General features: G+C 50.0%; 1 protein-coding gene across 9 annotated transcripts in view; it reads left to right on the top strand.

Moving 5' to 3' along the window:
* The window catches only part of RALGAPA1 (Ral GTPase activating protein catalytic subunit alpha 1), a 508,613-nt gene extending 481,472 nt beyond the window's left edge, over window positions 1-27,141 (top strand). For 8 of the 9 annotated variants that reach the window (XM_082275707.1, XM_082275706.1, XM_082275704.1 and 5 more), the window contains one exon: window positions 26,135-27,141. In XM_082275707.1, coding sequence (XP_082131833.1) covers window positions 26,135-26,280 — 146 coding nt within the window. In that variant the 3' untranslated portion in view covers window positions 26,281-27,141. The remainder of the gene's footprint in view (window positions 1-26,134) is intronic. The other variant, XM_082275702.1, reaches the window with a different exon arrangement.
* Window positions 27,142-27,351: the final 210 nt, after the last annotated feature.

Below are 27,351 nucleotides of genomic sequence, written 5' to 3'. Positions count from 1 at the left end.
ATAATTTTTTTTTTTTTTTAAGTTTTAAAAATAAAAAATAAAATAAATAGGAAAAAAAATGTTTAAATGGCCCCGTCTCCGTGAGTTTGCGCACGAAAGAAAGCACATATGGAAGTCGCGCCCACAAATTAAAACAGTGTTCAAATCACATATGTTAGGTATCACTGCAATCGTCGGAGTGAGAGCAATAATTCTAGATAAATAAATCCTCTGTAACTCTAAACTGGTAACCGTTAAAATTTTTTAAAACGTCGCCTAGTACCGTAGTTTGTCGCTATTCCACGAGTGTGCGCAATTTTAATCCATAACATGTTAGGCATCGATTTACTCGGAGTGACATCTTTCAAAATATACAAAACAATTGGGCTAACTTTACTGTTTAGTTTTTTTTAAATTCAGTGAAATGTATTTTTTCCAAAAAAAAACTAAAAATTGCGTTTAAAAAAGGCCGCTGAGCAAATATCGCGTGACAAAAAATATTGCAACGACCGCCATTTTATTCTCTAGAGTCTTTGTTTAAAAATATATATAATGTTTGGGGGTTCTAAGTAATTTTCTAGAAAAAAAATACTGATTTTAACTTGTAAACAACAAGTGTCAGAAATACTGAGTGGTTAAAGAAAAAATACATTATAAATTTATAAAAATGGATTCCATTGATTCCTGGGATCCATTGATGATATTATTCTCCCAAGAATTATAATGGATTTTTTTAAATATTCATCTTTATAATGTAACATTTGGTAGCCCAATCTGTTGTAAAGTTTGCTATATTGTGGGGCTACCTAGGCACTTTGTATTAATCACTTTTTAGGCAATAGGTCCACCAAAAAAAAAAAAAAATCTGAATGGAATGAATGTCCTCTATTGGAGACTGGAATATTTTTTAACAGTTAACTTTCTGCCCAGTATTCCTGTAGAGGAAACTTACAGGCTGTTTCTTTGGTGCACAGATAGCAATGAAAAACACTTTTAAATAGTAGAATTAAGTGTCACTAAAGGCACAATTTTTTTTTTTTTTTCATTTTGGATACCCCCCGTCAATACTGTTATTATTATTTATTTATTTTTTTTTTTCTTCCATTTGTGTCCCATTGCGGAGATTTCCCTTCACTTTCTATCCCATAGCCAAAGCATGAAATGAGAGGAAATTCCTCCAAAGTGAGGGAATCCCAGAGTGTCACCAGAACTAGTGTCCCCATTGGAAGAGCTTCCATCTATTCCGTACTAATTTCTGCCTTTATTGACACTTTATGGAAGGCAAAAAAACCCCATCATTGTATTGCTATCATCCCTGGGACAGGAAGTGTGGGAAAATATCCCCAATGAGCCCTCACCTTTTGGCTGGAGTCATAACTAAGCATGTTTGCATGAATAATTTTGAATGTATATATTGATAGTTTATAAAACATGTATGTAACATTTTAATAATCAAGTTTTTCATTTTAAGTTTGTTGGTTCTTTTACAAGGAAGGTTCTAAACTAGTCTGTGGTATGTTCCTTCTGAACTCAGTGGAATACAAATTTGGGCATAACTGGTATCAGAATTGTGTGCATCACATGTTTAAATCATATTTCTCTTACGTCCTCCGACAGTCGCCGCCTCTTCATATTCGTCACATATGGGGTATTAGACTTTGCTCCGAAGGAGTAGCTAGGCAACAGAATATGTTAACAATAAAGCTTTAACATATCCCACCCTCAAGGGGTGGTCCCCTCAGTCAATACCCTCCTACTTCCTGCAACCATATCTCAGTTTTAATGTCTAGCTTGTCAGGAGTGGCTGGCTCTCTCTGTGCTGGGACTTTTTGTCCCAGACTCTTTCTTCTTTTTAATATTTTATTTGAGTTTTTTCTCTACCTTTACTTAGCTGTTGTTTTTGTCAGCATTAGTTAGTTCTTTGGACGAAGAGGATCATGCGGACTGGGTCTCGGGCTGATCCCCCTGATCGCAGGTCGTGGGTCAGTGGCTTCCCAGTCTGCCATCGAGCGTTCAGCCAGGTAACGCTCCTGGCACGGTGAACGACCCATCCCTGTTCGGTGCAGGGATGTTTGGTGAGGTGGCTACCTCACCGGACGCTGTGCGGTTTCTTAACCGCCATTGTGTGCGTCTTGAATTGCGACTCTCCCTGCCTCATGTGCAGCGGCTTGTTCGCCTGTGCGGGTTCCCCACGCCATATGAGGTAAGTGTGTCTATGTGGGGACCTGTCTGTCTGGGGGGGGTCTCAGTCTGGGACTGTGTAACCTGCCTTTAAATCACACTGCTTGTCTCCCTATCTCTCGGCTGCATGCTGTGGGCTGCAAGGGGGGGGGGGGGGAGCTGTATGACACTGTGTGTGTCAGGCTGGGCAGTGTGGGAAGCTGTGTGCTGTGGGGCATGTTTTTAATGGCATGTTGGGGCATATACAGCGACCGCTGCGGCGATCTAACATGTATCCATATAATGGGATGAATTTGTGTGTGTTTTTATGCACTGTGGAGCGGCGGTTTCGGCGCCAAACGACGCCATTTTACCGGCGCCCGCTCCGGCCGCATGGTTCACATGCACGGCGGCCATTTTCTTGTAGCCTCCATAGGCTTACATAGAGCGCCCTGGCAGCATCACTTCCTTTTTCCTGGAACACCGGTCGAGGCAGCAGCAGCAGCGGGGTCTCCTCAGGTTTTATCCTTCTATTCCTGTTGTCCATTGCCTGTATTCAGTCTGTATATTCCCTGTGGGGGTCTCATTGTGCCTGAGTGTGTGCGGTGGGCTGCGCTTACCGCGCTTGCTGAAAGGGGGCAGTTAACCCTTGGTTGTCTGGCGTACAGGGGCAATGGATTCTCAGGAGGGCAAGTTTCCCACAGTATTGGTGGAAAGCCAGGGGACCGCTGTTTCCCCCCCAGGGGGGGATTTAGCCACTATTGTGGCTGGCCTTGCTGCCCAGGTGCAAATGCTGGTGGCTGCTCAATCTACTAAACGGCCCAGAGTTACTCTGTCCTCCGATTCTGAGGGTGAAGGTGATGGGGCTGTTCTGGCAGGGACCCCCCTATCGGGGTCCCGCTCCTCTCTTGATCTGGTGGGGTCTGAGGTAGAGGCTGAGGTTGAGGGGGTTGATAATTCTCCCCCTGGCTCGCCTGAAGAGCTTGCAATCATGGATGAGTTGATTGCTTCCATTAAGCAGACGCTACGTTTGCAGGACGAAGTGTGTCCCCCCGCTGCCTTGGCGGCTTATGGGACGCAGAGAAAACGCAGGACGCCGCAGGTTTTTCCCTGCAATGCTGATTTTCAGCGCGCTGTAAAGGATCAATGGCGCGATCTGCGCAAACCTTTTGCGGTACCAAGTAAATTCAAGCTGCGTTATCCTTTCTCCCCTGCCACTGATGAACGGTGGTGTGTGCCTCCACCAGTGGATCATGCAATTGCGGTTTTGAACAAAGCCACTGCGATTCCTGCAGAGGGATCCCCTGTTTTCCGTGATGCCACGGATAGGAGACTGGAGTCTCTTGCCCGTCATACTTATTCTGTTACGGGTTCTATGCTTAAGGCTCTATTTGCTTCTCTCATGGCGGCCCAGGCGATCGCAAGTTGGACGCAGGTGCTTAGGCGCGTCCTAGTGGCCGATTCGGCCTCGGCGGCGACCCTGGACATGGTGGATCAGATCCACCAGGGTGTCATGTATCTGTGTGATGCGGACCTGGACCTGATTCCATTGGCTGCACGTGTGCATAGCGTGGCGGTGTTGTCTCGCCGCCTGGTTTGGTTGAAATGTTGGTCGGTGGACCAATCTTCACGTAAAACCTTAGCCAATCTGCCTTATGATGGGTCTCGCCTTTTTGGGGAGTCCCTGGATGTGTTGATTAAGGGGATCACCGGGGGTAAGAGCACTCTCTTGCCCCATTTCCCCAAGGCTAAGGGGGCTTCTGGGAAGAAGCATGCGAATTTTCGGCCCCCTCAGGGGTCCTTTCGTGCCTTTCGGCCGCACTACAAGGGCAAACCGTTCAAAGGCCAGGGCTCTCAGAAGAAACCCTGGTCTGGGAAACAGAAGTCCGGCCAATCCGGACCTGCGGCCCATAACAGTTCGGCCTGAAGGGGCGCCCTCACCCAGTTTTGGGGTGGGGGGACGCTTGCTCGGTTTTCTTCAGCCCTGGTTGGCCCGTGTGCGGGACAGATGGGTTCTGGAAATCGTTCGATCTGGTTACAAGATCGAGTTTCTCTCTCGGCCAGAGAGCAGATTTTTTTCCCTCAAATCTACAACTGTCTCCAGAGCGCCTGCGGGATCTGCACCTGGCGGTGCGGGACCTGAGGGCTCAGGGAGTGGTGGTTCCGGTGCCTCATCGGGACAGATTTCGGGGGTTTTATTCCAATCTGTTCACCGTGCCCAGAAAGGAGGGCAAGGTTCGTCCAATTCTGGACTTGAAAGCTCTGAACCGCTCTGTGCGGGTTCGCAAGTTCCGCATGGAATCCCTGCGCTCGGTGGTGGCTGCCCTGGTTCCGGGGGAATTCATGGCCTCCATCGATTTGAAGGATGCGTATCTTCACATCCCCATATTCGAGGGTCATCAGAGATACCTTCGATTTGCCATTGCGGAGGATCATTACCAGTTCGTGGCGTTGCCCTTTGGGCTCGCCTCGGCTCCGCGGGTCTTCACCAAGGTGCTTGCACCGGTTCTGGCATTATTGAGGGCCCAGGGCATTTCTGTCCTGGGGTATCTGGACGACATTCTGATTCGGTCTGCGACCAGTCAGGGTCTGGAGAAGGACCTGTCTGTCACGATGCAAACTCTGCAGGAGTTCGGTTGGACGATAAATGTTCAAAGTCGACACTGAGTCCGTCGGTTCGTCTTCCCTATCTGGGAATGATGCTGGACTCGGTGCAGGCGAAGGTCTTCCTGCCGGAAGACAAACTCAGGACTCTTCAGGAGGAAGTCAGGTCCCTCAGGGACGTTCCGAACTCGTCTCTGCGGACGTGTATGAGATGTCTGGGATTGATGGTCTCGGCTTTCGAGGCGATTCCTTTCGCGCAGTTTCACACGCGGGGTCTCCAGGCGGAGATCTTGTCCAAGTGGGACGGGCGACCTCAATCTCTGGATCTTCAGATCTCGTTGAGTCATCGCACCAGGGAAAACCTTCTGTGGTGGCTCCAGTCCCCGTTGGTGTCCGGGGGCAAGTCGTTTCGTCCGATCTCGTGGACGATAATCACCACGGATGCCAGCCTGTCGGGCTGGGGTGGTGTTCTGGGCGTTCTGTCCGCCCAGGGGACCTGGTCGGAGGGGGAGTCTTCCCTCCCGATCAACATTCTGGAATTGCGTGCGATAAGGCTCTGTCTTCATCGCTGGACGGACCGGCTGCAGGGCTGCCCGGTTCGGGTGCAGACGGACAATGCCACGGCGGTGGCCTACATCAACCACCAAGGGGGCACCAGGAGTGCCCGAGCGGCTCGAGAAGTGGCCGACATTCTGTCTTGGGCCGAGACTCATGTCCCGGCGATAACGGCGGTTCACATTCCGGGAGTGGAGAACTGGCAGGCGGACTATCTGAGTCGCCAGACCCTGGATCAGGGGGAATGGTCTCTCCATCCGGCTGTCTTCCAGATGTTGTGCGCGAAGTGGGGTCTTCCAGATGTGGACCTGTTCGCGTCTCGCCTCAACTACAAGGTGAAGAGGTTCGTGGCAAGGACGCGCGACCCTCGGGCAGACGCGTCGGACGCGTTAGTGGCCCCGTGGCATCAGTACAGGCTGATGTACGCGTTTCCACCGATTCAGTTGCTGTCCCGGTTCCTTCGCAGGTTACACTCGGAACGCAGCACGGTGATTCTTGTGGCACCGGACTGGCCTCGCCGGTCCTGGTACGCAGACCTCGTGAATCTGGCGGTCGACGCCCCCTGGCGTCTGCCTCTTCGGGACGATCTACTGTCTCAAGGACCGATTTACCATCCTGCTTTACAGTCGCTGGCTTTGACGGCCTGGCTGTTGAGACCGAGGTCCTGAAGGAGAAGGGTCTCTCTCCAGAGGTTGTTCATACCTTGATCAACGCGAGGAAGTCTTCCTCGGGAAAGGTTTATTACCGTACTTGGAAGGCCTATTTTGCCTGGTGTGAGTCCAGGGGGTTTTCACCCCGCACGTACTCGGTTTCCCGTGTGCTGTCTTTCCTTCAGACGGGTGTCGATCAGCGTTTGGCGCTGGCTACGATAAAGGGTCAGGTGTCTGCGCTGGCCGTTCTGTTTCAACGTCCCGTGGCTTCCAACTCCTTGGTTGGCACTTTTATTCAGGGTGTGCGGCATCTGGTTCCTCCTAGGAGGGATCCTTTGCCCCCTTGGGACTTGAATCTAGTCCTATCTGTGTTACAACGTGCTCCTTTTGAACAGATCAGGGAGCTCTCGTTGTCTTTTTGGTGGCGATCACTTCGGCTCGCAGAGTGTCGGAACTGGCGGCTTTGTCCTGCAAGTCTCCGTACCTGGTTGTTCATTTGGATAAGGTGGTCTTGCGACCTAATCCTTCTTTTCTGCCGAAACGAGTTTCGGAATTCCATCTTAACGAGGATATTGTTTTGCCTTCGTTGTGCACGAAGCCAAAACATCCAAAGGAGGTGAGATTGCATTCTCTGGATGTTGTTCGGGCGATTAGGGTTTACCTTAAATCGACTGAGTCTTTTCGAAAGACGGACTCCTTGTTTGTTCTTCCAGAGGGTCCTCGGAAGGGCATGGCGGCTTCCGCCTCTACCATTGCCAAATGGATCAGGCAGACCATTGAACAGGCCTATGCCTTGCAGGGGAAGGTTCCCCCTGTGCCTGTGAAGGCGCACTCTACTAGATCTCTGAGTACGTCTTGGGCCTGTCGTCATGGGGCTTCTGTAGCCCAGGTGTGTAAGGCGGCGACTTGGTCGACCGTACACACTTTCACAAAATTCTACAAAGTAGATGTTCAGGCATCGGCGGATGCTTCCTTTGGCCGCAAGGTTCTTAGTGCGGCTGTTCCCTAGGGTCCCTTGTTGGGGACTCCTGGCTGTTGGGATAAGTTTTGTATCCCCTGGTTTTTTGTCTTTTCCTGGGTTGTTGCTCCTGTTGAGCACTTATTTTTGCTGTTGCCCAGCTGGTTTCCTTCCTTTGGTAAGGTTCCTTTCTTTGATGTGGAGACTGCGTTGCCTTTCGGCGCGGATGCGTTTCCCACCCCTCATGTTTGCACTGCTTTGGGACGTCCCCATATGTGACGAATATGAAGAGGCGGCGACTGTCGGAGGACGTAAGAGAAAACGGAATTTTTGTAAAATCTTACCTGTAAAATTCCTTTCTCTGAGTCCTCCGACAGTCGCCGCCCCCGCCCCTCTTTTGGGGTTTGAATGTATACTCTACTGCTATTCCACTAAAACTGAGATATGGTTGCAGGAAGTAGGAGGGTATTGACTGAGGGGACCACCCCTTGAGGGTGGGATATGTTAAAGCTTTATTGTTAACATATTCTGTTGCCTAGCTACTCCTTCGGAGCAAAGTCTAATACCCCATATGTGACGAATATGAAGAGGCGGCGACTGTCGGAGGACTCAGAGAAAGGAATTTTACAGGTAAGATTTTACAAAAATTCCGTTTTCTCTTTCGTTCATCGACGAACACAGTGCTCCATAAATCATAACTACTTGGTTATATTGCCTCCTCCAGTAGTAGGACTAGGCAGAACAAAAAACACCTGGCTACGCCCATGGGCCATCCTCAGCTTGGTATATAAACTCCCTCTCTGCTCTAGGTAATCAGTTTTCTCTGTCGCTCATTGACAGACGTAGTCCTCCTTGATTAATATCAACTCGGGTTATACTGCCCTCTACAGGAGTAGGACTAGACAGGAAAGAAAACGTTCTGGCCACACCCTAGGGGCAGTCCCAGAGGGTATATCCCCTCACTTCCTGCTACAGCAAATCAGTTTTTTTCTGTCTAGTTAGGAGTAAGGACCTAGATTCCTTGCTAGGATCTTCGGTCCTGGCAAGATTTTTTTTTAGAAATACTTTTTTAGACAGCTTTTTTTCTCCAGTGTTCCTGTGAGATCTTCAAGCAAGTACGCTGAAACTGGGCGACGGGCTGGATGTTGAGATCCAGTGGTCACCCCAGTTCAGCCTACGAGCGCGTGCAGGCCATAGCTCCGCGCTGGGTCGGCCGCGACATAGTCCCACTGGACGGGGACTGACCCTGCGAGTTAAACGTCTCGCCTGGACGCCAATGACCAACAGAGTCACGGCGTCCGTATTGGTCGACAGCCCCCCCACCCCGGTGGAGAGGGGTTCTGTCAGGAGTTGGCGCCCGCCTGGTTCCGGTATGGTGAGTAGAATGTTCCCCCTCTCCCCCTGTCGGGTTTGTTGGTGGACGCGGGCCCCTCTCTGGGATGGTCGGACACTCGGTTTTCTGGGTCTCCCCTCTATCCTATAACAGGTCACAGATCCCCCAATTTGAGTGTGATTTTTGTGAATAGAAACCAGGAGGCTTGGTTTGGGAGCTGACTATCTAAAGTCACTATATGACTGTAAGGGTGACTGAAGTCAGTGGCAGACTACTAAAAGGCATTACTATTGAGGTATAGAGGTATCCTACCTGTCTAGTGTGTACACAGGCCGATGCCTATGCCTGAGTTACTGCAGCCACAGATCGCCATCCCTCAAGAAAGCCGGTCACTTCCACAGGCCACACAGCCTCCCGCAGGCGGAGGACACCTCCCGCAGGCCGAGGCACTTCCGCAGGCCGCACAGGCCGAATGCACACATCCCGCAGGCCGCTGCTAGCTTGCAAGCCGCCGCTATCCTACACAGGCCGCCGCCATTTTCCTGCAGATCGCACGAGGCCGCCATATTGGCGTAGCCTCGTGTCTCCAGCATGGGGGCGGCCATGTTTGAGGTGACCAAACACCTCGTGGAGTAATTGGGAGGCGCCGAAAGGCGTGTAAAGGGGCGGAGCCGCCTCCTTGGCCCAGGGAAAGCAAGCCAAAGACTTCCTGTCTGTAACAGACAGTGCTGGAAGCAGGTTGATATGAAACTTCTGTGCATCAGGTGAGCCTTGGGGTCTCTCTCTCTCTCTCTCTTTCTGAGGGGTCCAAGCAGGTAGACTGAGGGGCGCTACTGCGCTGGGGGACTAAGTTAAAAAAAAAAAAATGTTTTTTTCTTGCAATTAATTTTTTTGTGTTTGCTGGCAAGTGTCTTGTTACATAAACCCTGCCACTCATGTATCCCCACCTGATCCCCTCGGGGTGGCCGCAGGACCCTCCAGTACCTCACTTGTGATGATGCATTATCAGCAGTTTTGGAGTCTTTGGTATCCCGGGTGGAGGTAGCCTGTCAGGGACGGGGGTCAAGAAGAGCGACCCCCGCCTACCCCTATGTCATCTGATACTTCAGATACGGATTCTGAGCTTGTCATTGCCGGGAAACCTTAAATCTTGAGGTTACACTGGCAGAGGTAGCTGAGACTCATATTCCTTTTTTGGTAATAGCAAGCCTACCAAAATGGTGAAGGGTTTCCCTTGCCCAAATGGGGTCTTCCGTAAACGAGCCCCTGCTATTTCCAAACGCATTGCTAGGCGCTATCATTTTGAGGAATCCCTCATTACAAAGATGGACGGTACCACCAATAGTGGACTCACCGATTTCCAGACTAAATAAAACCACTGTTATCTTGTTGGATTGACAGAATGGGCCCCCTCCCATCTCTAGGGTGGGGGGACGTCTTCACCGGTTTCCGGATCCAGGGCTTTCCAGAATCCCGGATAAAGGGGTTCGCAAGGTCATATGTTTGGGATACAAGTTCGAGTTTCGATCACTTCCACCGGTGCGATTCTTCCCTTCCAATATTCGACATCCCCGGGTTGCTTAAAAAGCTTTGCGGGGAACAGCTTGATGCAACAAGCAGTGGTAGTTCCCATTCCTTGGAGGAGTTCTAGTCGAACCTGTTCACAATGCCCAGGAAAAAGGGCTAGGTGCGTCCAATTCTGGTCTTGGAAGAGATGGAGCCCGTCCATACAGTGGTGGCCTCCCTGCATCAGGGGGATTTCCTGGCGTCCATAGACATTTAGGATGCCTATCTTCATATCCCCATCTTCGCAGGACATCAGCGTTTTCTTTGCTTTTCCCAAAGATCATCCCTGGTTCCCACCAGGAGACTGAACTATCTGGGCCTAATTTTGGATACATCCTTGGCAAGAGGTTTCTCCAGGCGGAGAAACTCCAGAAGATTCAGTCAATGATTCGGATGTTGCTGTCCGTCAACTGGCTGGGATTGATGGTCGCCTCCTTAGAGGCAGTACCGTTTGCCCAGTCTTGTACCCGAATTCTCCAAAGAGGAGATTCTTCTCATATGGAATCGTAAACCCGATTCCCTGGACAATCGGATCCGATTGAGCGAGCAGACCAGGGAGGCTCTGGTCTGGTGGCTTCGGTCTCCGATGCTCAGCCAGGGGAAGTAATTTCTTCTGATAAATTCCAGGTTACCGATAAAGGTGTTGGAACTGAGAGCGATCAGACTTTGTCTGATTTACTGGACCGAGCAGCTCCAGGGCAGTCCGGTTCTGATCCAATCGGACTATGCCACGGTCATGACTTATGTCAATCACCAAGGGGCACCAAGAGTGCCCTGGCGGCCATAGAAGTGGCCAACATTCTTTATTGGGGGAACAGTTGTTCCAGTTCTCTCCGCGATATTTATCACGGGGGTGGACAGGCAGATTATTTCAGCCGTAAGATTCTGGATCAAGAGGAATAGTCTCTTCATCCAGAGGTATTTCACCAGCTGTCCCTTCATTGGGGCACCCCGGATATGGATCTGTTGGCAGGTTGGCTCAACAGGGCTCGCGCCTGCAATCCTCTAGCGGACGCAGCAGACGCGCTGAGCGCCCCGTAGGGGAAGTATCAGCTACTGTATGTCTTCCCCCCTCTCAAGTTACTGCTGAGATTTCTCCGCAGGATAGAAGCAGACGCTCCTTGGAGACTTCTTCTCAGGGAGGATCTGCGGTCTCAAGGACCCATCTTCCATCGTGCTTTACAGTCGCTGGTTTTAACGGCCTGGCCATTGAGACCCAGGTACTGAAGGACAGGGGATTGTCAGCTTCAGTTATTCCTACTCTAATTAAAGCAAGGAAAGCGACTTCTAGCAAAGTCTATTATCGCACATGGAAGACTTATATTGCGTGGTGTGAATCGTTGGGATTTCCCCCACGTACCTATTTGGTGACCCGAATTTTGGCTTTTCTGCAAAAGGGGGTTGAGCAGAAACTATCCTTGAGCACTATCAAGGGTCAGGTTTTCAGCGTTAGCAATCTTCTTTCAGAAGCCGCTGGCTACTCATTCCTTGGTGCGGAATTTCATCCAGGGGGTGCGGCACTTGGCTCCGCCAGTGCGCGCGCCCTTACCGCCCTGGGATCTTAATTTGGTTTTGTCGGTTCTGCAGAAACCTCCCTTTTAAAATATCAGTCAGATTCCCTTGCTGACATTATCCCAGAAGGTGGCCTTCTTGGTGGCTATCACTTCTGCACGCAGGGTGTCAGAACTGGCTGCATTATCATGCCATTCCCCATATCTTGTGGTTCATAGGGATAAGGTAGTTCTTCATCCGAAGCCATCCTTTCTTCCTAAGGTGGTTTCAGACTTTCATCTGAATGAAGATATTGTGCTACCTTCCTTGTGTCCTCAGCCCAATCATCCTCGGGAATATGCGTTGCATTCCTTGGATGTGGTTCGGGCAATCAGGGTATACCTGAAGGCTACGGAATCGTTCCGTAAGACGGATTCACTTTTTTGTGATCACGGATGGCCCCAGAAAGGGGTTGCCTGCATCTGCCGCGACTATCTCCAAAATGGATCAGACAGACGGTGGTACAGGCTTATTCGATTAGGGGTCGGAATCCTCCGTTCCCTGTTAAGGCGCACTCCACTCGAGCGCTCAGTACTTCCTGGGCCTACCGCCATAGGCGTCAGTGGTCCAGGTGTGCAAGGCGGCTACCTGGTCGTCGGTGCATACCTTTACAAAATTTTATAAAGTTGATGTGATGGCATCGGCGGATGCCTCATTTGGCCGCAAGGTTTTGCAGGCCGCAATCTGAGGAGACCGGTGGTCTACCTCGAGGGTTTTTTTCCATTGGAATTTCAGTTGAGTCTCATCCTTTGATTGATGAGCCTTTAAAACTTCTAGTTGGCACCGGTTGGGCCTTCTAGATTGGATTTTGATTTCCATTTTCCCACCCCTCATTTGTGGTACTGCTTTGGGACGTCCCGAGTTGATATTAATCAAGGAGGACTACGTCTGTCAATGAGCGACAGAGAAAAATGGATTTTTGTAAAATCTTACCGTAAAATCCTTTTCTCTTAAGCTCATTGACAGACATAGTACCCGCCCCTCTGTTTTTGAGTTGGGTTGGGTTAAATTCTCTAAACACTGCTTTGTGACATAACTGATTTGCTGTAGCAGGAAGTGAGAGGATATACCCTCTGGGACTGCCCCTAGGGTGTGGCCAGAACGTTTTCTTTCCTGTCTAGTCCTACTCCTGTAGAGGGCAGTATAACCCGAGTTGATATTAATCAAGGAGGACTACGTCTGTCAATGAGCTTAAGAGAAAAGGATTTTACGGTAAGATTTTACAAAAATCCATTTTTAATCTGTCTAGTGAGGAGTAAGGACCTAGGCTCTCCCCGGCTGGGATCTCTCTGGTCCTAGCAATTTTTTCTCTTTCCTTAAATCTTTTTTGTTTTTTTCTGTCGGGAGATCTACAATCAACTGCTGGGCAGGATGACGGGCTGGATAATCTAGATCCAGTGGTCCCCCCAGCCCAGCCAGTGAGCTTGTGCAGACCACAGCTATGCACTAGGTCGGCCGCGACATATCCTCCTGGGCAGAGGCTGACCCGCGAGTTAAACGTCTTGCAGGGTCAAATACGACCAGGCTTGGGTCTGAGTCACAGCAGTCCCTTGGCCGACAGCTCCCTTACTTCGGCGGTGAGGATTTTGTCTTGAGCGTTTACCCACACCATGGAAGGGTAAGTACAGTCCCCCCCCCCTCTCCCCTTTTGGCGTTTTTTGGGGTGCACACATGTAACCTCCAGGTACGGTCAGACCTGCCTGCAGGTTCCCTCCTCCCATCCTTAAATCCCTCACTGAGCTTGACTTCCCCCACTCCCTTTCCGCCCTGTCTGGACCTAGAGTTTGGTGGGGCTCCCAGGGCAGAGAATGCAGCAGGGAGAGCCCTGGGCTCTCCCCCACTATCCCCACTCTGTAAGGGTCCTGGGATAGTGTGTGTCCTGTCCTGGTAGTCTGGAGGAGTCCCAGTGTAGGAGACCTCTAGGTGCATGCCCTACTGTTTGCAGTGTGGGTATAGTGCAGGGGTGTCCCAGTGCAGAGTGCGCAGCAGAGTCTCCCCTAACGTGTGTCCCTAGGGTGCAGCGTTTCAGACAGTGCAGGGAAGATCCTGGCAGCATGCTTCAGCGTTTTGTGATGGTGGCCATTTTCCCCTAGTCTGTCTGGTCTCCGGTGGGTGGCCATGTTCGTGTAGCCCGATGATGTCACGGGGGCCATTTTCCCTTAGTGCGGGAGACACTGGAGACCACCAAAGTTTTGTGGGGATGCCGAAGCTCCTCTTCCTCCTCAGTATCCTTTTCCTGTGCCCGGGACATATGAACAGGGATGGCGTCCATGATGATGATGCTTGGTTTGAATTCTCTGCGCTCCTCCGGTCAGTAGGGTGAGTCTTTGGGGGTCCCTGTTATCTCTCTCTCTCTGCTGATAGGTACCCTGAGCCTTGAGGGCATCCTTTAGTAGTGCAAAAAGATTGTTTTTGTACTGCAAGGTCTTCATTTCCTTATGGAGCCTCGGGGTCACATCTCCCCCACTGACCCCCTAATGGAGGTGGCAGGTCCCTCAGAACCCCAGCTTCCCATGGTTGCACTGACTGCAGTCCTGCAGTCTTTAGTGTCCCGGGTGGAAGTGGTGTGTGGGCAAAGGCCCAGGAGGAAGCCTTCCTCTGCTCAGTCTGTCTCATCTGAGCCTGATACCGCTGTGGACGTGGCCCGTCCTGGGGGACCTAATATCACACTCCCAGATCCATCAGATTAGTGAGGATGATTCCTCCATGGTCACAGCAGCGAATGAAAAAGCGCTGGTAGACGCACTTATCACTAGTGCGTGAAACTTTAAAAATGGAGAATGTAGCTGATGTAGCCATGGGCGTAGCTGTGTCGTTTGGTACGCATAATTCACCTCGTACTCCAAAGGTGTTTCCTTATGTGCCTTGTTTTGGCAGGTTTTCCTGTAAGGAATGGGGACGATCAAAATTACCCTTTGTGGTCCCCAAACATTTTGCTGTACGTTACCCTTTTGAGGAGTTACTTTTAAAAAGTGGACTGGTTCACCAGTGGTGGACTCTCCTGTTTTCAGGTTGAATAAAGCTACCCTTTAGAGCACAGGTGTCAAATACAAGGCCCGCGGGCCGAATGCGGCCCCCCAGGCCATTTCATGTGGCCCTCACACCTCTTCTGCAGCTGCGGCACCCCACTTGTCTCTGCCCCCACCTTGTCTCTGTAGTCGACAGCAGAGAGGACAGAACTCCTTTACCAGATCCTGCACTCCTCTGTGCAGCTGTAGAAAGGCTCCTCTTTGCCCCCCCAGGACATGGGGTGCTCTAGACATCTAATCCTACAGATATAACCGGCCCTTTGAGGGCAACCATAATGCTGATGCGGCCCGCGATAAAATGGAGTTTGACACCCCTGCTTTAGAGGAATCCCTGTCCTTTAACCTCCCTGGCGGTATGATTACGTCCAGATTTCTGTGCTAAAAGCGATACATTGTTTTGCACGGAAATCTGTTGTTTTACATTTTAAAACTCACCTTCCCCTCCGATCCCCCGCTGTCCTCCTGCTGTGTGCTCGGCCGATGCTGGCACCTGTCTTCCGGTTCCCTTCCCTGCGAGCATTGCGACACAGGGGGGTGCTACTGGCGGCAATTTCAAAAATGTAAATAAACTAAATGACATGATACAAAGTTGTGATCCTAACAGATTACACTGTATCACGCCATTTCACCACAGGATTGCACCTGGTGACTTTTCCAGTGCCCTGCCTGTGCTTTTCCAGTTCTTTGTGCCCGGAAAATTTGAGAACGACCATGGCGTCCAAAAAGCTTTCTTTTGGCGCAAAATAGCTTTTAGACGAACTGGAAAACAGCGACAGTGAAATGGAGTTACTTGAAGAACTGGGCGACAGAGATTTGTGGGAAAATTCTTCATCAGGTACGGAAAGTGACGACAGCAACGATTCTGATGTCTCTTTCTGGCACATAGCTCCTTTGGAAATTCTGAATAATCATTTGATATACTTCCCAAATTCCACAAGCTATGTGCCAGAAAGACATCAGAATCCTCGCTGTCGTCACTTTCTGTACCTTATGACGAATTTTCCCACGAATCGCTATCGTTTAGTTCTTCAAGTAACTCAGTTTCGCTGTCGCTGTTTTCCAGTTCGTCTAAAAGTGCTTTTGCGCGTGGCCGGGATGTGAGACTGCACGGACGCTCTGGGCTCTAGCTCCGCTCCTGCCTTCATCCTTTCTACACCATCGACATCCATCCCTTGCATTTAAACCCCCACAAAACTCACCCTGGGGACCAGGAGGAAGGGTGGCACGCCGCGGATTCCTCCGTTTTCACCGGGGAAGCTGCGGTCCGCCACGTCATCCCGGAGCTCCTCTCGGCCTTCGGGTCCCGCGGCGGCCATCTTGGACACGAGGTCTCCTCCGGCGAAGATGTCTGCTAGTGCTCAGCCCGCTCGGGACCCCGGCGGCCCCCCGGATCCTTCCCCGGCTGACATCCTGGAGGCGATAAAGGCGTGCAAAGACACCCTTACCGCGAAAATGGACTACCTTGCTACGGACATTAGCTTGATCCGTCATGACCTGGATAAGTTCCGCTCCCGCGTGACGGAGGCGGAGGAGAGGATCTCTCACCTGGAGGACTCCACTCGGGCCGACTCTACGGAACTCCGTGCCCTTCAGATCCAGGTTAGGGCACTGCAGGACAAAGCGGTGGATACGGAGAACCGCCTCCGTCGCAACAATGTCCGCATCTTGGGCCTTCCAGAGCGGGCGGAGGGTGCTAAACCGGCGGAATTTGCTGAATCGTTCCTGCCTTCACTGCTGGGCCTTCCCGCCATGCCGCCGACGTTCGTGGTGGAGCGGGCGCACAGGGTCCCCCCGACTCCCCCAGTGCCGGGCGCCCCTCCGAGGCCTTTCCTCCTCCGCCTCCTCAATTACAGACACCGGGACCAGATCCTGGCTGCAGCCAGGGCCAAGCAGGAGGTCTGCTACGAGAATGCCAAGCTGATGTTCTTCCCTGACTACTCGCCCGAGGTCCAGAGCAAACGGCGCCAGTTCACCGACATCAGGAAGAGACTCCGGGACAAGGGCCTGAAGTACAGCCTCCTCTACCCCAGTCGCCTGCGAGTCATTGATGGAGACCGCGCTCGGTTTTTTGATTCCCCTGAGGCGGCTTCTGCCTGGCTGGATGTTCGTTGATCTGGATGATCGCTCGGCTGCCCGTGGACCTCCTGAACTGTCGCAAGTATTGTACTTCCCTGTCCCCCCTGCAGCCGGGCGCCTCTCCTGTGCTCCCCCCCCCCCTTTGTTGTCTTCCTTTTTCTTTGCATGGACCGCTCTATTGCTGACTTTGCCTCCTCGGACTGGCCTGTTTGTTTGGTCCCCATCTTACCACCGTGTTGCCCTTCCCCCCCTGCTCTCTCCACACCTGGATGGATGTCCCTATTTACTGGAGTTATCCCTCTCCTAGTGCTGCTGATTTCCTTTTACCTGCTAAGTTTTTCTCTGTGCTGGTTGGACTGAGATTTCCTGGCCCAGAAGGGAGTCTGGGTCTCCTCACTTTTTGTTCTCTCCCCGCATTGCTAAGACTGCTCGGCAGGCTGCACCGTTAGCGGCCTGCGAAAATGTTTTTTCTGTTTGGTTCTTGGGTCAAGATCGTCCCCCTGCCTCCCCTGCGTTTTATGGGGTGTCCGGGGTACGATAGGGTGAGCCGTTCCGGTGTAGCGTGAGAATTACCTACCCCGTGAGAATTACCTACCCTTCGTCACTTCCGGCCAGGAACAGCTGAGCAGCGCAGCAGTGCGCATGCTCACAGGGCCGGATACCTAAAGGGACGACAGAGGAGCAGACTAGTGCGCATGCGCACTAGTATGGAAATAGCACGGTGTACCGTGAAAAAAACCTACCCACGCGGCGGTTAAATAAAACAGCGGGGTTGCAATACGAATCATCTCCGCTCCTGTGGCTATCACTTCCCTGCTCTCGGCAAGTAAATATAAAAGCGGCTGGCGTCTCCGTGATTTATCTTTTCATACAGCCGCCGCCGCTTTTATATTTACTTGCCGAGAGCAGGGACGTGACAGGCACAGGAGCGGAGATGATTCGTATTGCAGCACAGTTGTTTTAATGTAACAGCTGCATTCCATACAGTGCCGTGAACCGGAAGTGACGAGGGGTAGGTTTTTCTCACGGGTAGGTAATTCTCACGGAACACCGGCTCTGGAAAACAGGCTGTATGCTTCACTGTGTATTTCTGTTTTTTCTTTTTTTTCTTTTTGTTACATGTGTGTTTTGTTGTTTGGTGCATTACTCTCTGTTACGCTGCTACTCACCAGCTGTGTCTGCTAGCCTGCGGGCTGGCTGGCCCTCTCATGCCTATTGTACCTAATTATGGCGTCACTTAAGCCCTCTACCTTCTCAATCCTCTCATGGAACGTCCGCGGCCTGAATAACAAATTTAAGCGGGCGCAGTTATTTCAATATGTTAAGTCCCACAATCCCTCTATCCTGGTGCTACAAGAGACACATCTGGTGGGTGGCAGATTGCAGGCCCTCAAGAAACCCTGGGTCCAGCGGGCCTTCCATGCATCTTATTCCTCTTATGCCAGGGGAGTGTCGGTGCTGGTGCGTAAGACCCTGCCCCACGAGGTTGAGGCCGTCCATACGGACCCTTTGGGCAGGTTTGTCGTGCTGGTACTCATCCTATGGAGGCAGCGCTACGTTGTGGTGGGGGTCTATGTGCCCCCACCTTTTAAGACCGAAGTCCTTTACACTGTGCTTGAAAAGGTGTCTCTTTACGCCCCAGCCAAACTGTTAATTGTTGGAGATTTCAATGCCATCCTCTCCCCCGATCTGGACAGGCCGGTTCCGCCCAAGGTGTTCTCCAGCGACCTCCTTGATTGGGCGGAGGCGGCGGGGGTCCGGGAGACCTGGCGATGGAAACATCCTGAGCGGAGGGAATACTCCTGTTTCTCCGCTACGCACAAGACCTCCTCCAGGATCGACCTTGCCTTTGCTGGCCCGTCTGTCCTGTTGGATGTGGAGGGGGTGGCATATCTCCCGAGTGGTCTGTCCGATCATAGTCCCTTGCTGGTCACGCTGCGCTCTGGGTTGACCCGCGATGGATCTATGTGGCGCTTAGGCGCACACTGGATAGACCAGCCGGATGTCTCGCGACAGGCCCCTCCGGTGCTGCGGGAGTATTGGGACATTAATGCTGGCACGACCTCCCCTGCTGTGGTGTGGGATGCGTTCAAGGCATTTACTAGGGGTCATTATATTTCTTCAATCAAGGCGGTACGCACACAGTTGGCCGCTGACACGGTGGTGCTGGAGACGGCGGCGGAGGAAGCTTCTGTCCGCTATGGGCAGGACCCCTCGGCAGTGAACTTTGAGGGGCTTCAGGCGTCCCGTCGGGACCTCCAGCTTCACCTCTCGGAGCTCACCAGGCTATCCCTGTACCGCTCACGGCAATGTTGTTTTGAACAGGGGGACCGGAATGGTCGCATGTTAGCTCAACTCTCTCAGCAAGACAATCCACTGACACTGGTGCCCGAGCTCATCTCCTCGACAGGGGAGGTCCTCACCTCTCCCGAGGCGATTCTGTCGGAATTCAGGGATTTTTATTCCCATTTGTACACTACCACCCTCCCGCCGGGCCTCCTCCCGGAGGACCTGTACCCCCTTCTAGATCCGATTGCTTTGGGTTGGTTGTCTAATCATGAACGATCCGGTCTGGTCCGGCCGATCACGGAGGAGGAGGTGAGAGTGGTGATCCGCTCTATTCCCAGGGGGAAGGCTCCGGGCCCGGATGGGCTTCCGATCGAATTTTATCGGGCTCATCTGGACCTGCTGGCCCCACTGCTGGCCGCCCTGTTTAATGACTGTCTGGCGGAGGGGGCTCTCCCCCCCTCCATGGCGCAGGCCCATATAATTCTAATTCACAAATTTCCTAAAGATCCAAAATTGTGCGCCTCCTATCGGCCGATTGCTCTACTTAACAACGACCTAAAAATTCTCACGAAGATACTGGCGGCTAGGCTACAACCCCTGCTCCCCTCCGTTGTCGACCAGGACCAGACGGGCTTCATGGCTCACAGGTCCACGGACATTAACCTCCGCAGGCTCTTTACAAATTTACAGGCCAATCACACCAACTCTGGCTCCAGAGTCGTCGCCTCTCTCGACATTGAGAAGGCGTTCGACTCAGTGGAGTGGCTATTCCTATGGGAAGTACTTCGGAGAATGGGTTTCCCGCTTTTATTTATACGCTGGCTACAAACCATCTATGCCTCCCCCGGAGCCGCCATTCGTCTCGGGGGAAGGCTGTCCTCAGTGTTTCAGTTGTCCCGGGGCACGCGGCAGGGCTGCCCTCTCTCCCCGGCCCTTTTTGCCATAGCCATGGAGCCTGTGGCGGAGGCCCTTCGGATCTCCCCACATGTTAGGGGCCTGAGGGTGGCGTGGTTGGAGGAGAGGGTAGCTCTGTACGCTGACGACCTACTCTTATTTCTTAACGATGCTGGACCGTCTCTCGGGGGTGCCCTCAGGATCCTGAATGCCTTCTCCGAGGTGACGGGACTCAAGGTTAACTGGTCCAAATCCCTACTGCTGGCAATCGATCCCGGGGCCAGGAGTGGGTGTGTGTCAGATGTCTCTCTCCAGTGGGTTGACGGCTTCACTTATCTTGGGGTGCGGGTCTCACGGGACCCTGCTGATTTTATCACCCTGAACCTGGATCCGGCTGTAGCTGCAATTAGGGCCAAGCTGAGGGCGTGGGAGAACCTCCCTCTTTCCCTGTTAGGCAAGATCAATTTGATAAAAATGAAAATCCTACCTAAACTGACGTATTTGTTTCGCCACTCTCCGCAGTGGATCCCGAAGTCCTTTTTCACTGCCTTGAACAAGATGTTCTCCAGTTTCTTGTGGGGCCCCCGCCCCCCCAGATATAAATTTGCCACCCTTATGCGCCCTCTCTCCCAGGGGGGACTGGCTTTCCCCGATTGTCACAAATATTTCTTGGCCTCTCAGCTGGTCACGGCTGTCTGGTGGCTGGCTCCGGAGGCTTCTAATTCCGCAGTGGTGGTGGAGGCCGCGGTGCTGGGTTCCACGGAGGCATTGTCCCTTCTCTTGTTTCGTGGGCCTCAGGCCCCCTACGGGTTGACTACCTCCATGCGCACGACGCTTCGGGCGTGGCGCCAGGGGCTCCTGTTGGAGTCTTACCCGAGCACCGCGTCCTCCCCGAGCGCCCCTCTGTGGAGGAACCCCTCCCTGCCCCACTTGTACAATCTCCCTGACCCGGTGCGATGGACTAAGTATAACATAAAGAGGGTCTCGGACCTCACGCCTGACTTGACTCTTCCGTCCTTCACATGTCTTGTTACAGACCGCAATATCCCCCCCTCGCACTTCTTCCACTATCTGCAGTTGTCCCACGCCTTCAGGGCCCAGTTTCCCCCTGAGAGTTCCCAGCTGGTGCAGCCGGATCTAGAGCGGGTCCTACGTTACGACTGCTCCTCTCGAGCGGTCTCGGTGCTACATCGCCATCTCCTCCGGGTCTCCTCTCCGGAACTCTTGGGCCTCCACTCTCGCTGGGCCCGGGATGTCCCGGACTTGGACTCGGAGGACTGGTTGCATATTTGGGATTCCCCGTTCAGGATTCTGGTCTCCATGCGTGACCGTCTAGTCCAGTTTAAAATTGTGCACAGGGCCTACCTCACCCCGCATCGCATGCACCGAATCTATCCTACACAGTCCCCGGAGTGTTGGCGCTGTGGGGGTGTTCCGGGAGATTTTTTTCACGTTTTTTGGACCTGTCCGAGACTTTCAGCCTATTGGTCTCGTATTTTTTCCGTGTCTTCTGCACTTCTGCAGATGGACCTGGAGCCCTCCCCCCGGCTTGGCCTCCTGGGGCTGTTGGATGACCTGGTGCCCAGGGTAGCGGACCGCACCCTCTTGGGCCTCCTACTTTTCTATGCCCGGAAAAACATTGCTTTGCATTGGCGTAGGCAGACTCCCCCCACGCTCCACCACTGGAGAGATCTTGTGGATGGGGTTATCCCTCTATACCGGGACACCTATGCTCATAGGGGCTGCCCCAAAAAACATGACCGCGTCTGGCTGCGGTGGCTGGAGGGCTCCTCGGCCGCCCTGCTGGCATGCCCGGAGTGAGCTTGAACTCTCGGGCCTGCCACCCCGCTCTTCAATGGTTTGCTGCCTCCGCATGGGGGTGTGTTTTTTTTTTTCCCTCTTTTTCTTTGGATATGCTGGTTGTGAACGCTGTATACCTACGCAATAGTATTGTGAATGGCAGTGTTGTGTTTACCTTTTCTGTGCCATGTAATTGACTGAATGCACCTATGTTGATTTTGTTTTATTGTATTGTGTTGTTGGTTTTCTCTGTTTTATACCAATAAAAAGATTTTCAAAAAAAAAAAAAAAGTGCTTTTGCGCAAAAAAAAAACGCTTTTTTGAATGCCATGGTCGTTCAAAATTTTCCAGGCACAAAGCACTGGAAAAGCACAGGCAGGGCACTGGAAAAGTATCCAGGTGCAATCCTGTGCTAAAACAGTGTGATCCGTATGTTGATTTAGCGGACCAGTTGGTTTATTGGCTGCAGTTTATTTGTGATGTAGCTTTGGATACAGCTCCTGTGCTGTCCAAACTTTCTGTTTCAGCGGTGGTGATTAGGCGCGTGCTGCGGCTTAAGAATTGGTCCACAGACCAAGCCTCCAAGAAAGGTCTCATTGATCTGCTTTTTCAAGACAATTGCCTGTTTGGGGCTACCTTGGATGACGACATTAAGGGTATCACAGGGGGGGGAGGAGGCACGTTGTCGCAGACGGGGGCCCCCCTCAGCCCATAAAAAATTATTTTGTGCTTCTGGGACTTGACAATAAGGGAAATAGTAATGCGTGCTATGATCTCACGTGTATGTAAAGTCCCAACAGTCTCTTAATATAAGTGCATTCCTCAATACACAAAGATCTTCGACAACTGTAGGGCCTTCTCTGGTGATACAATCTGCTTACCAGATATTGATGAATAATGAGCCAATTTCAAAACACCAGGATGACTCTCTCGTGACTGGTGATCCGCTGTGTTCCCAATACCTGGATCATATGACCTCAGCCAGTGTAGGATAATACATGTGAAAAAAGAAAAAGGGGTCCCATAGCATAATACTGATACAAATATAGAAACAAAAAAGGGAAACCCAAAGGTGCAAGTGTATAGGTTGTTATCACACCAAAGATCGTGAAAGACCAAAGGAGTAATGCAAGAACGTACACCAAATAGCCCACCACCTAGTGTACCAACTGCTTACCAGATTTATAATTAGTGAATACAAAAATCAGAATATCCACCACCGAAAGTACGAACTGCTTACCAAAATTAAATTAAAAACAGCAGCATAGAAAATATATGGACCATCCAGAAATAAACCAGACTCCACCAGAAGCAGGCAGTACCATCACCCAATAGTGCCAACCGCTTACCAGATGCCAATATAAATTTAGCCAATCAGTAGAGGATGATTCCAGATCGTATAAGGTCCGGTGTTCAGAACCCAGTGATTCAGATAACCTCCAAGGATGAAATCACTCAGCAAGGACATCGATCCCCAGATTGCATGTGTGAATAAAATTTACAAACACCCCATAGCGTAAAACTGACAGATGTATTGTACTAAAATAAAAAAAATAAAACTCACAAGCATCAGTGAAGGGATGTATAATGTAGCAAGCCGCCGACCGGACCCCTTTTTCTTTTTTCACATGTATTTTCACATGTATTATCCTACACTTGCTGAGGTCATATGATCCAGGTATTGGGAACACAGCGGATCACCAGTCACGAGAGAGTCATGCTGGTGTTTTGAAATTGGCTGATTATTCATCAATATCTGGTAAGCAGATTTTATCACCAGAGAAGGCCCTACAGTTGTCGAAGATCTTTGTGTATTGAGGAATGCACTTATATTAAGAGACTGTGGACTTTACATACACGTGTGATCATAGCACGCATTATTGTTTTTCAGCGCAGCTTGTTTTATTTATATACAGTTTTGGTGTTGTCACACTTGAAGCTGCTGCTTTTCTCTTTTTACTTAGCGCGTTTATTCTTTCTTTTTCTTTAATAAGGGAAATAGATCTTAGATCCTAGAGCTAGCTTCTCTAGACCCGCAGACAAGACCCCTTGAAGGTCTGCCCTCACCCATTATTGGGGCAGGGGTGGGGGGACATCTTCGCTCGTTTCCGGCCCCCATGGACTACTTTTGTGAGCATCAAGGAGATCTGCAAAATGTTTATTTTGGGAGTACCCAGAAAGGGGGGCAAAGCTTGTTCTTTTCTGGTTTTTAGGTCCTGAGTCTCCTTGTCCGGATTTAATTCTTGCAAAGGTTCAGGTAATGTCCAAACTACCTAAGGTCCCCCCTATCCCTGCCCAAGGAATCGAATTACCCAGGTCTGATTTTAATTCTGACCAGGGTGGTCCTTCCTCTAGACAAATTTTGGAAACCACAGGGTGTGATTTACTGGCTGCTGTCACACAGATAATTCTCTCTTCCAATTTGTATACAGGTTCTGAGTCTGGTGAGACCTTCGAGACAATTCTGTTTGCATAATCCTACATGCAGCTCCTTTAGCAGGTTCGGCTCCACAGGAGGATACCGAAGTTCGTGGTGAGATCACGGGTTCCTCTGGCAGACGCCGCAGGCATCCAAGGGCCACAGTAAGGCCAGTATCATCCTCGGTTCAGGCTTCTTCTGCAGTTCCTATGAGGAATCAAGAGCGAGGATCTTCCAATCATCCTAGTGGCCGTAAACGTCCCTTGGGGGCTTCCTCTCAGAGAAGACCAGTTGTTCCAAGGGCTAATCTATCATCCTGCTTTACAGTCACTGGTTTTAATGGCTTAGCTATTGAAAGCCAGATACTGAGGTATAGCGGTTTGTCTGGATCAGTGATCCCTACTATGGTGAAGGCGTGGAAGTTGTCTTCCAGCAAGATATACCATTGTACGTGGAAAGCGCACATTTCTTGGTGTGAGTCGATGGTGCTCATCCTCGATCCTTCTCTGTGGCTCTGATACTAACTTTTCTTCAACGGGGGATTGTTCAGAAGTTGGCCTTGAGTACCATCAAGGGTCAGGTGTCTGCCTTGGCAATCTTCTTTCAGCAACCCCTAGCCACACACTCTTTAGTTTGTAACTTCATTCAGGGGGTTTGACACGTAGCTCCACCTGTACAGTCTCTTTTGCCACCATGGAATTTCGATTTAGTGTTTTTGGTTCTCCAGAAACCTCCATTTGAGAATATTCAGGAGATTCCCTTTTCTACGTTATCTCAGAAGGTGACATTCTTGGTGGCTATTACCTTGTCCCGCAGGTTATCGGAATTGGCAGCATTATCCTGTTGCAGTACCTATTTGGTGGCCCATAGCGATAAAGTGATTCTTCGTCCCTGTCCATCATTCCTGGCCAAAGTTGTCTCTGACTTCCATTTAAATGAGGACATTGTGTTGCCTTCCTTGTGTCCCAAGCCGACTCATCCCAAGGACATTGCTTTGCACACCTTGGATGTGGTTTGTGCGATTTGGGTGTATCTGTCAGCTACTGAGTCCTTTCGGATGTCAGACTCGCTTTTTGTGGTTACGGACAGACCAAGAAAAGGGCTGGTTGGCTGCTCCTTCGGCTACCATCTCCAGATGGATCCGACAGACGGTGTCTCAGGCCTATTCTATTGAAAGGTCAGGTTCCACCTTTCCCTGTCCCAAGGAGCAATCTACTCGGACGCTGAGTGCTTCTTGGGCCTTCCATCATCAGGCATTAATATCGCAAGTTTGCAAGGCGGCCACTTGGTCGTTGGTGCATACCTTCACAAAATTCTATAAGATAGATACTTTGGCATCTGCGGATGCTTCTTTTGGCTGCAAAGTTTTTCAGGCTGCTGTTTAAGAGGGGCTGTTTCCTCTTTAGGGGTGTTTTTCTTTAAACTTTTATTTTTCAGATTGGGCTCCTGTGTCCTAGTTAAGGGCACTTATGTTTAGCCTTGGGTTATTTTCCCCACCCCTCATTTTCCTTTTACTGCTTTTGGAGGTCCCAGTAGTTATGATGTATGAAGCGCTGTGTCCGTCGATGAACAAAAGAGAAAATGGGAATGTTGTACTTACCGTAAAATCCATTTCTCTTAGTTCAACAGGCACAGCTCCCACCCCTCTATGGAGTTCTGATACGTCTAATACTGCTTGCTACTAAACTGATTTTCTAGAGTAGAGAGGGGGGTTATATACCAAGCTGAGGACGGCCCATGGGCGTAGCCAGGTGTTTTTGTTCTGCCTAGTCCTACTCCTGCAGGAGGCAATATAACCCAGTAGTTATGATTTATGAAGCTCTATGTCTATCGATGAACTCAGAGAAATGGATTTTATGGTAAGTACAAAAATCCAATTTTTTACAAAACACTTATTTTAATTTGCTTTGCAAAGAATGTTTGCAAGCTGCTTGCTATGGGGGAACTTGGCAGGAGGGAGGGGCCAGGAGCTCCAGTATGGGCACCTGAGAAGAGGAGGATCGAGGCTGCTCTGTGCAAAACCACTGCAATTAGGTAAGTATGACATGTTTGTTATTTAAAAAAAAAAAATCTGCCTTTAATATCATTTTAAGCAAGTGTCACTGAAGGCCGAACTGCATTAAAAGAGTTCATGCATTGTTATTATACCAAGTATATGGCATAGTCATAATTTAGCCATAGGTTCACTTTAATATGAAAACATTATTATTGCGTTTTGTGATTCTGTTATCTTTGAATGCAGCCTGATGTTTGTGTTGTCTTATTTTACAGCTGTTTGCCCAACAGATGAGCAGAACGAGATCTTACTGACTCAGGGTGATGGCTCAGAATTGGCATCCCCTATGTCACCACGGACCAGCAAAAGCCACATGTCCATTAAGCTACGGCGCTCTTCTGGCTCTGCAAACAAGACCTAGTTTTTGTCTTTGTCTTCGGCTTGTCCAGATGAGTTTATCGTTCGGCAATGGCCTCTGTGGAAAAAGGCAGGCACCACACATTCACTTTGGCTTTTGTGCCAAAATCATGCTCCCTGTGCTTTTTATCTTATTTTTTTTTTTTTCACACTTCTATTTTTTTTGAGTGAATAACACTGGACTTTTAGAAATAATTTAAATTTTTAGCCTCAGACTGATTTTTTTTTTTAAATGTTCTGTACATTGCAGGGTGCCATATGTATATCTTTGCAGCTTTTATCATTCTATGGCAATTTTTGTTTTGTTTTGTTTTTATAATGACTATGGCTGATGTTTTTACTCTAATTTTGCACCCTCTTTGTTGTATATTTATTGACATTATTCTTGCCTATTATCATTTGAGGTTTTGTTCCAGCTGGTTTTGTCTTTTCTTTGGACCATCATAAAAAAAAATTCCATAGGAATCCAGTTTTTAAACTATATATAATATTTAGCAATATCTATATACAGTGGGATTTTCTTTTTGTCTTGGTCCAATGAAACCCAATATTCCAGGATATATATTAAATGTAACACAACTATTCACGTAATATTTTTATACATGTATTATTTTATTATATATAAATATATGCATATACATATATAAATATATTCCTTTCACTGGCCTGACATCAAGAAATATAGCGGTGTAATTTTAATTAGGCATCCTTTTTGATGGTCCTGTGTGTGTGGTTATATAGAGGAGCAGTGAAGGGGGTCTGTGTTTCCTCTTCTTTCCAAGAGAGGGTCAACCCTTTCACAAGCAAGTGCCCTTTAAGGTTTTGTTATGCTTTTATATGCTGAAATCAAAGTTGATTAAACTTATTGTGGTCACAGATGTTTTTTTACACATGGACTTGTATATGCAATGTAAAATGTTAAAGCAAACCTGTTGCTATAGAAAATTATTAAAAGCTCACCTGTAAAAGAACACAATAAATAAATCACCTTTTCAGTTGCCCATGCTGCTGAACTCTGCCCTGATCCTGAAAAATCTTCAGATGAAGTCTGAGCAAGAAGGGGCATTTTCCAGGA

This window comes from Pelophylax lessonae (assembly GCF_965119305.1).
Source record: "Pelophylax lessonae genome assembly, chromosome: 13".
NCBI classification, from domain to species: Eukaryota; Metazoa; Chordata; class Amphibia; order Anura; family Ranidae; genus Pelophylax; species Pelophylax lessonae.
The sequence above is the reverse complement of the archived record's forward strand: the minus strand, read 5'-3'. Positions and strand labels throughout refer to the sequence as shown.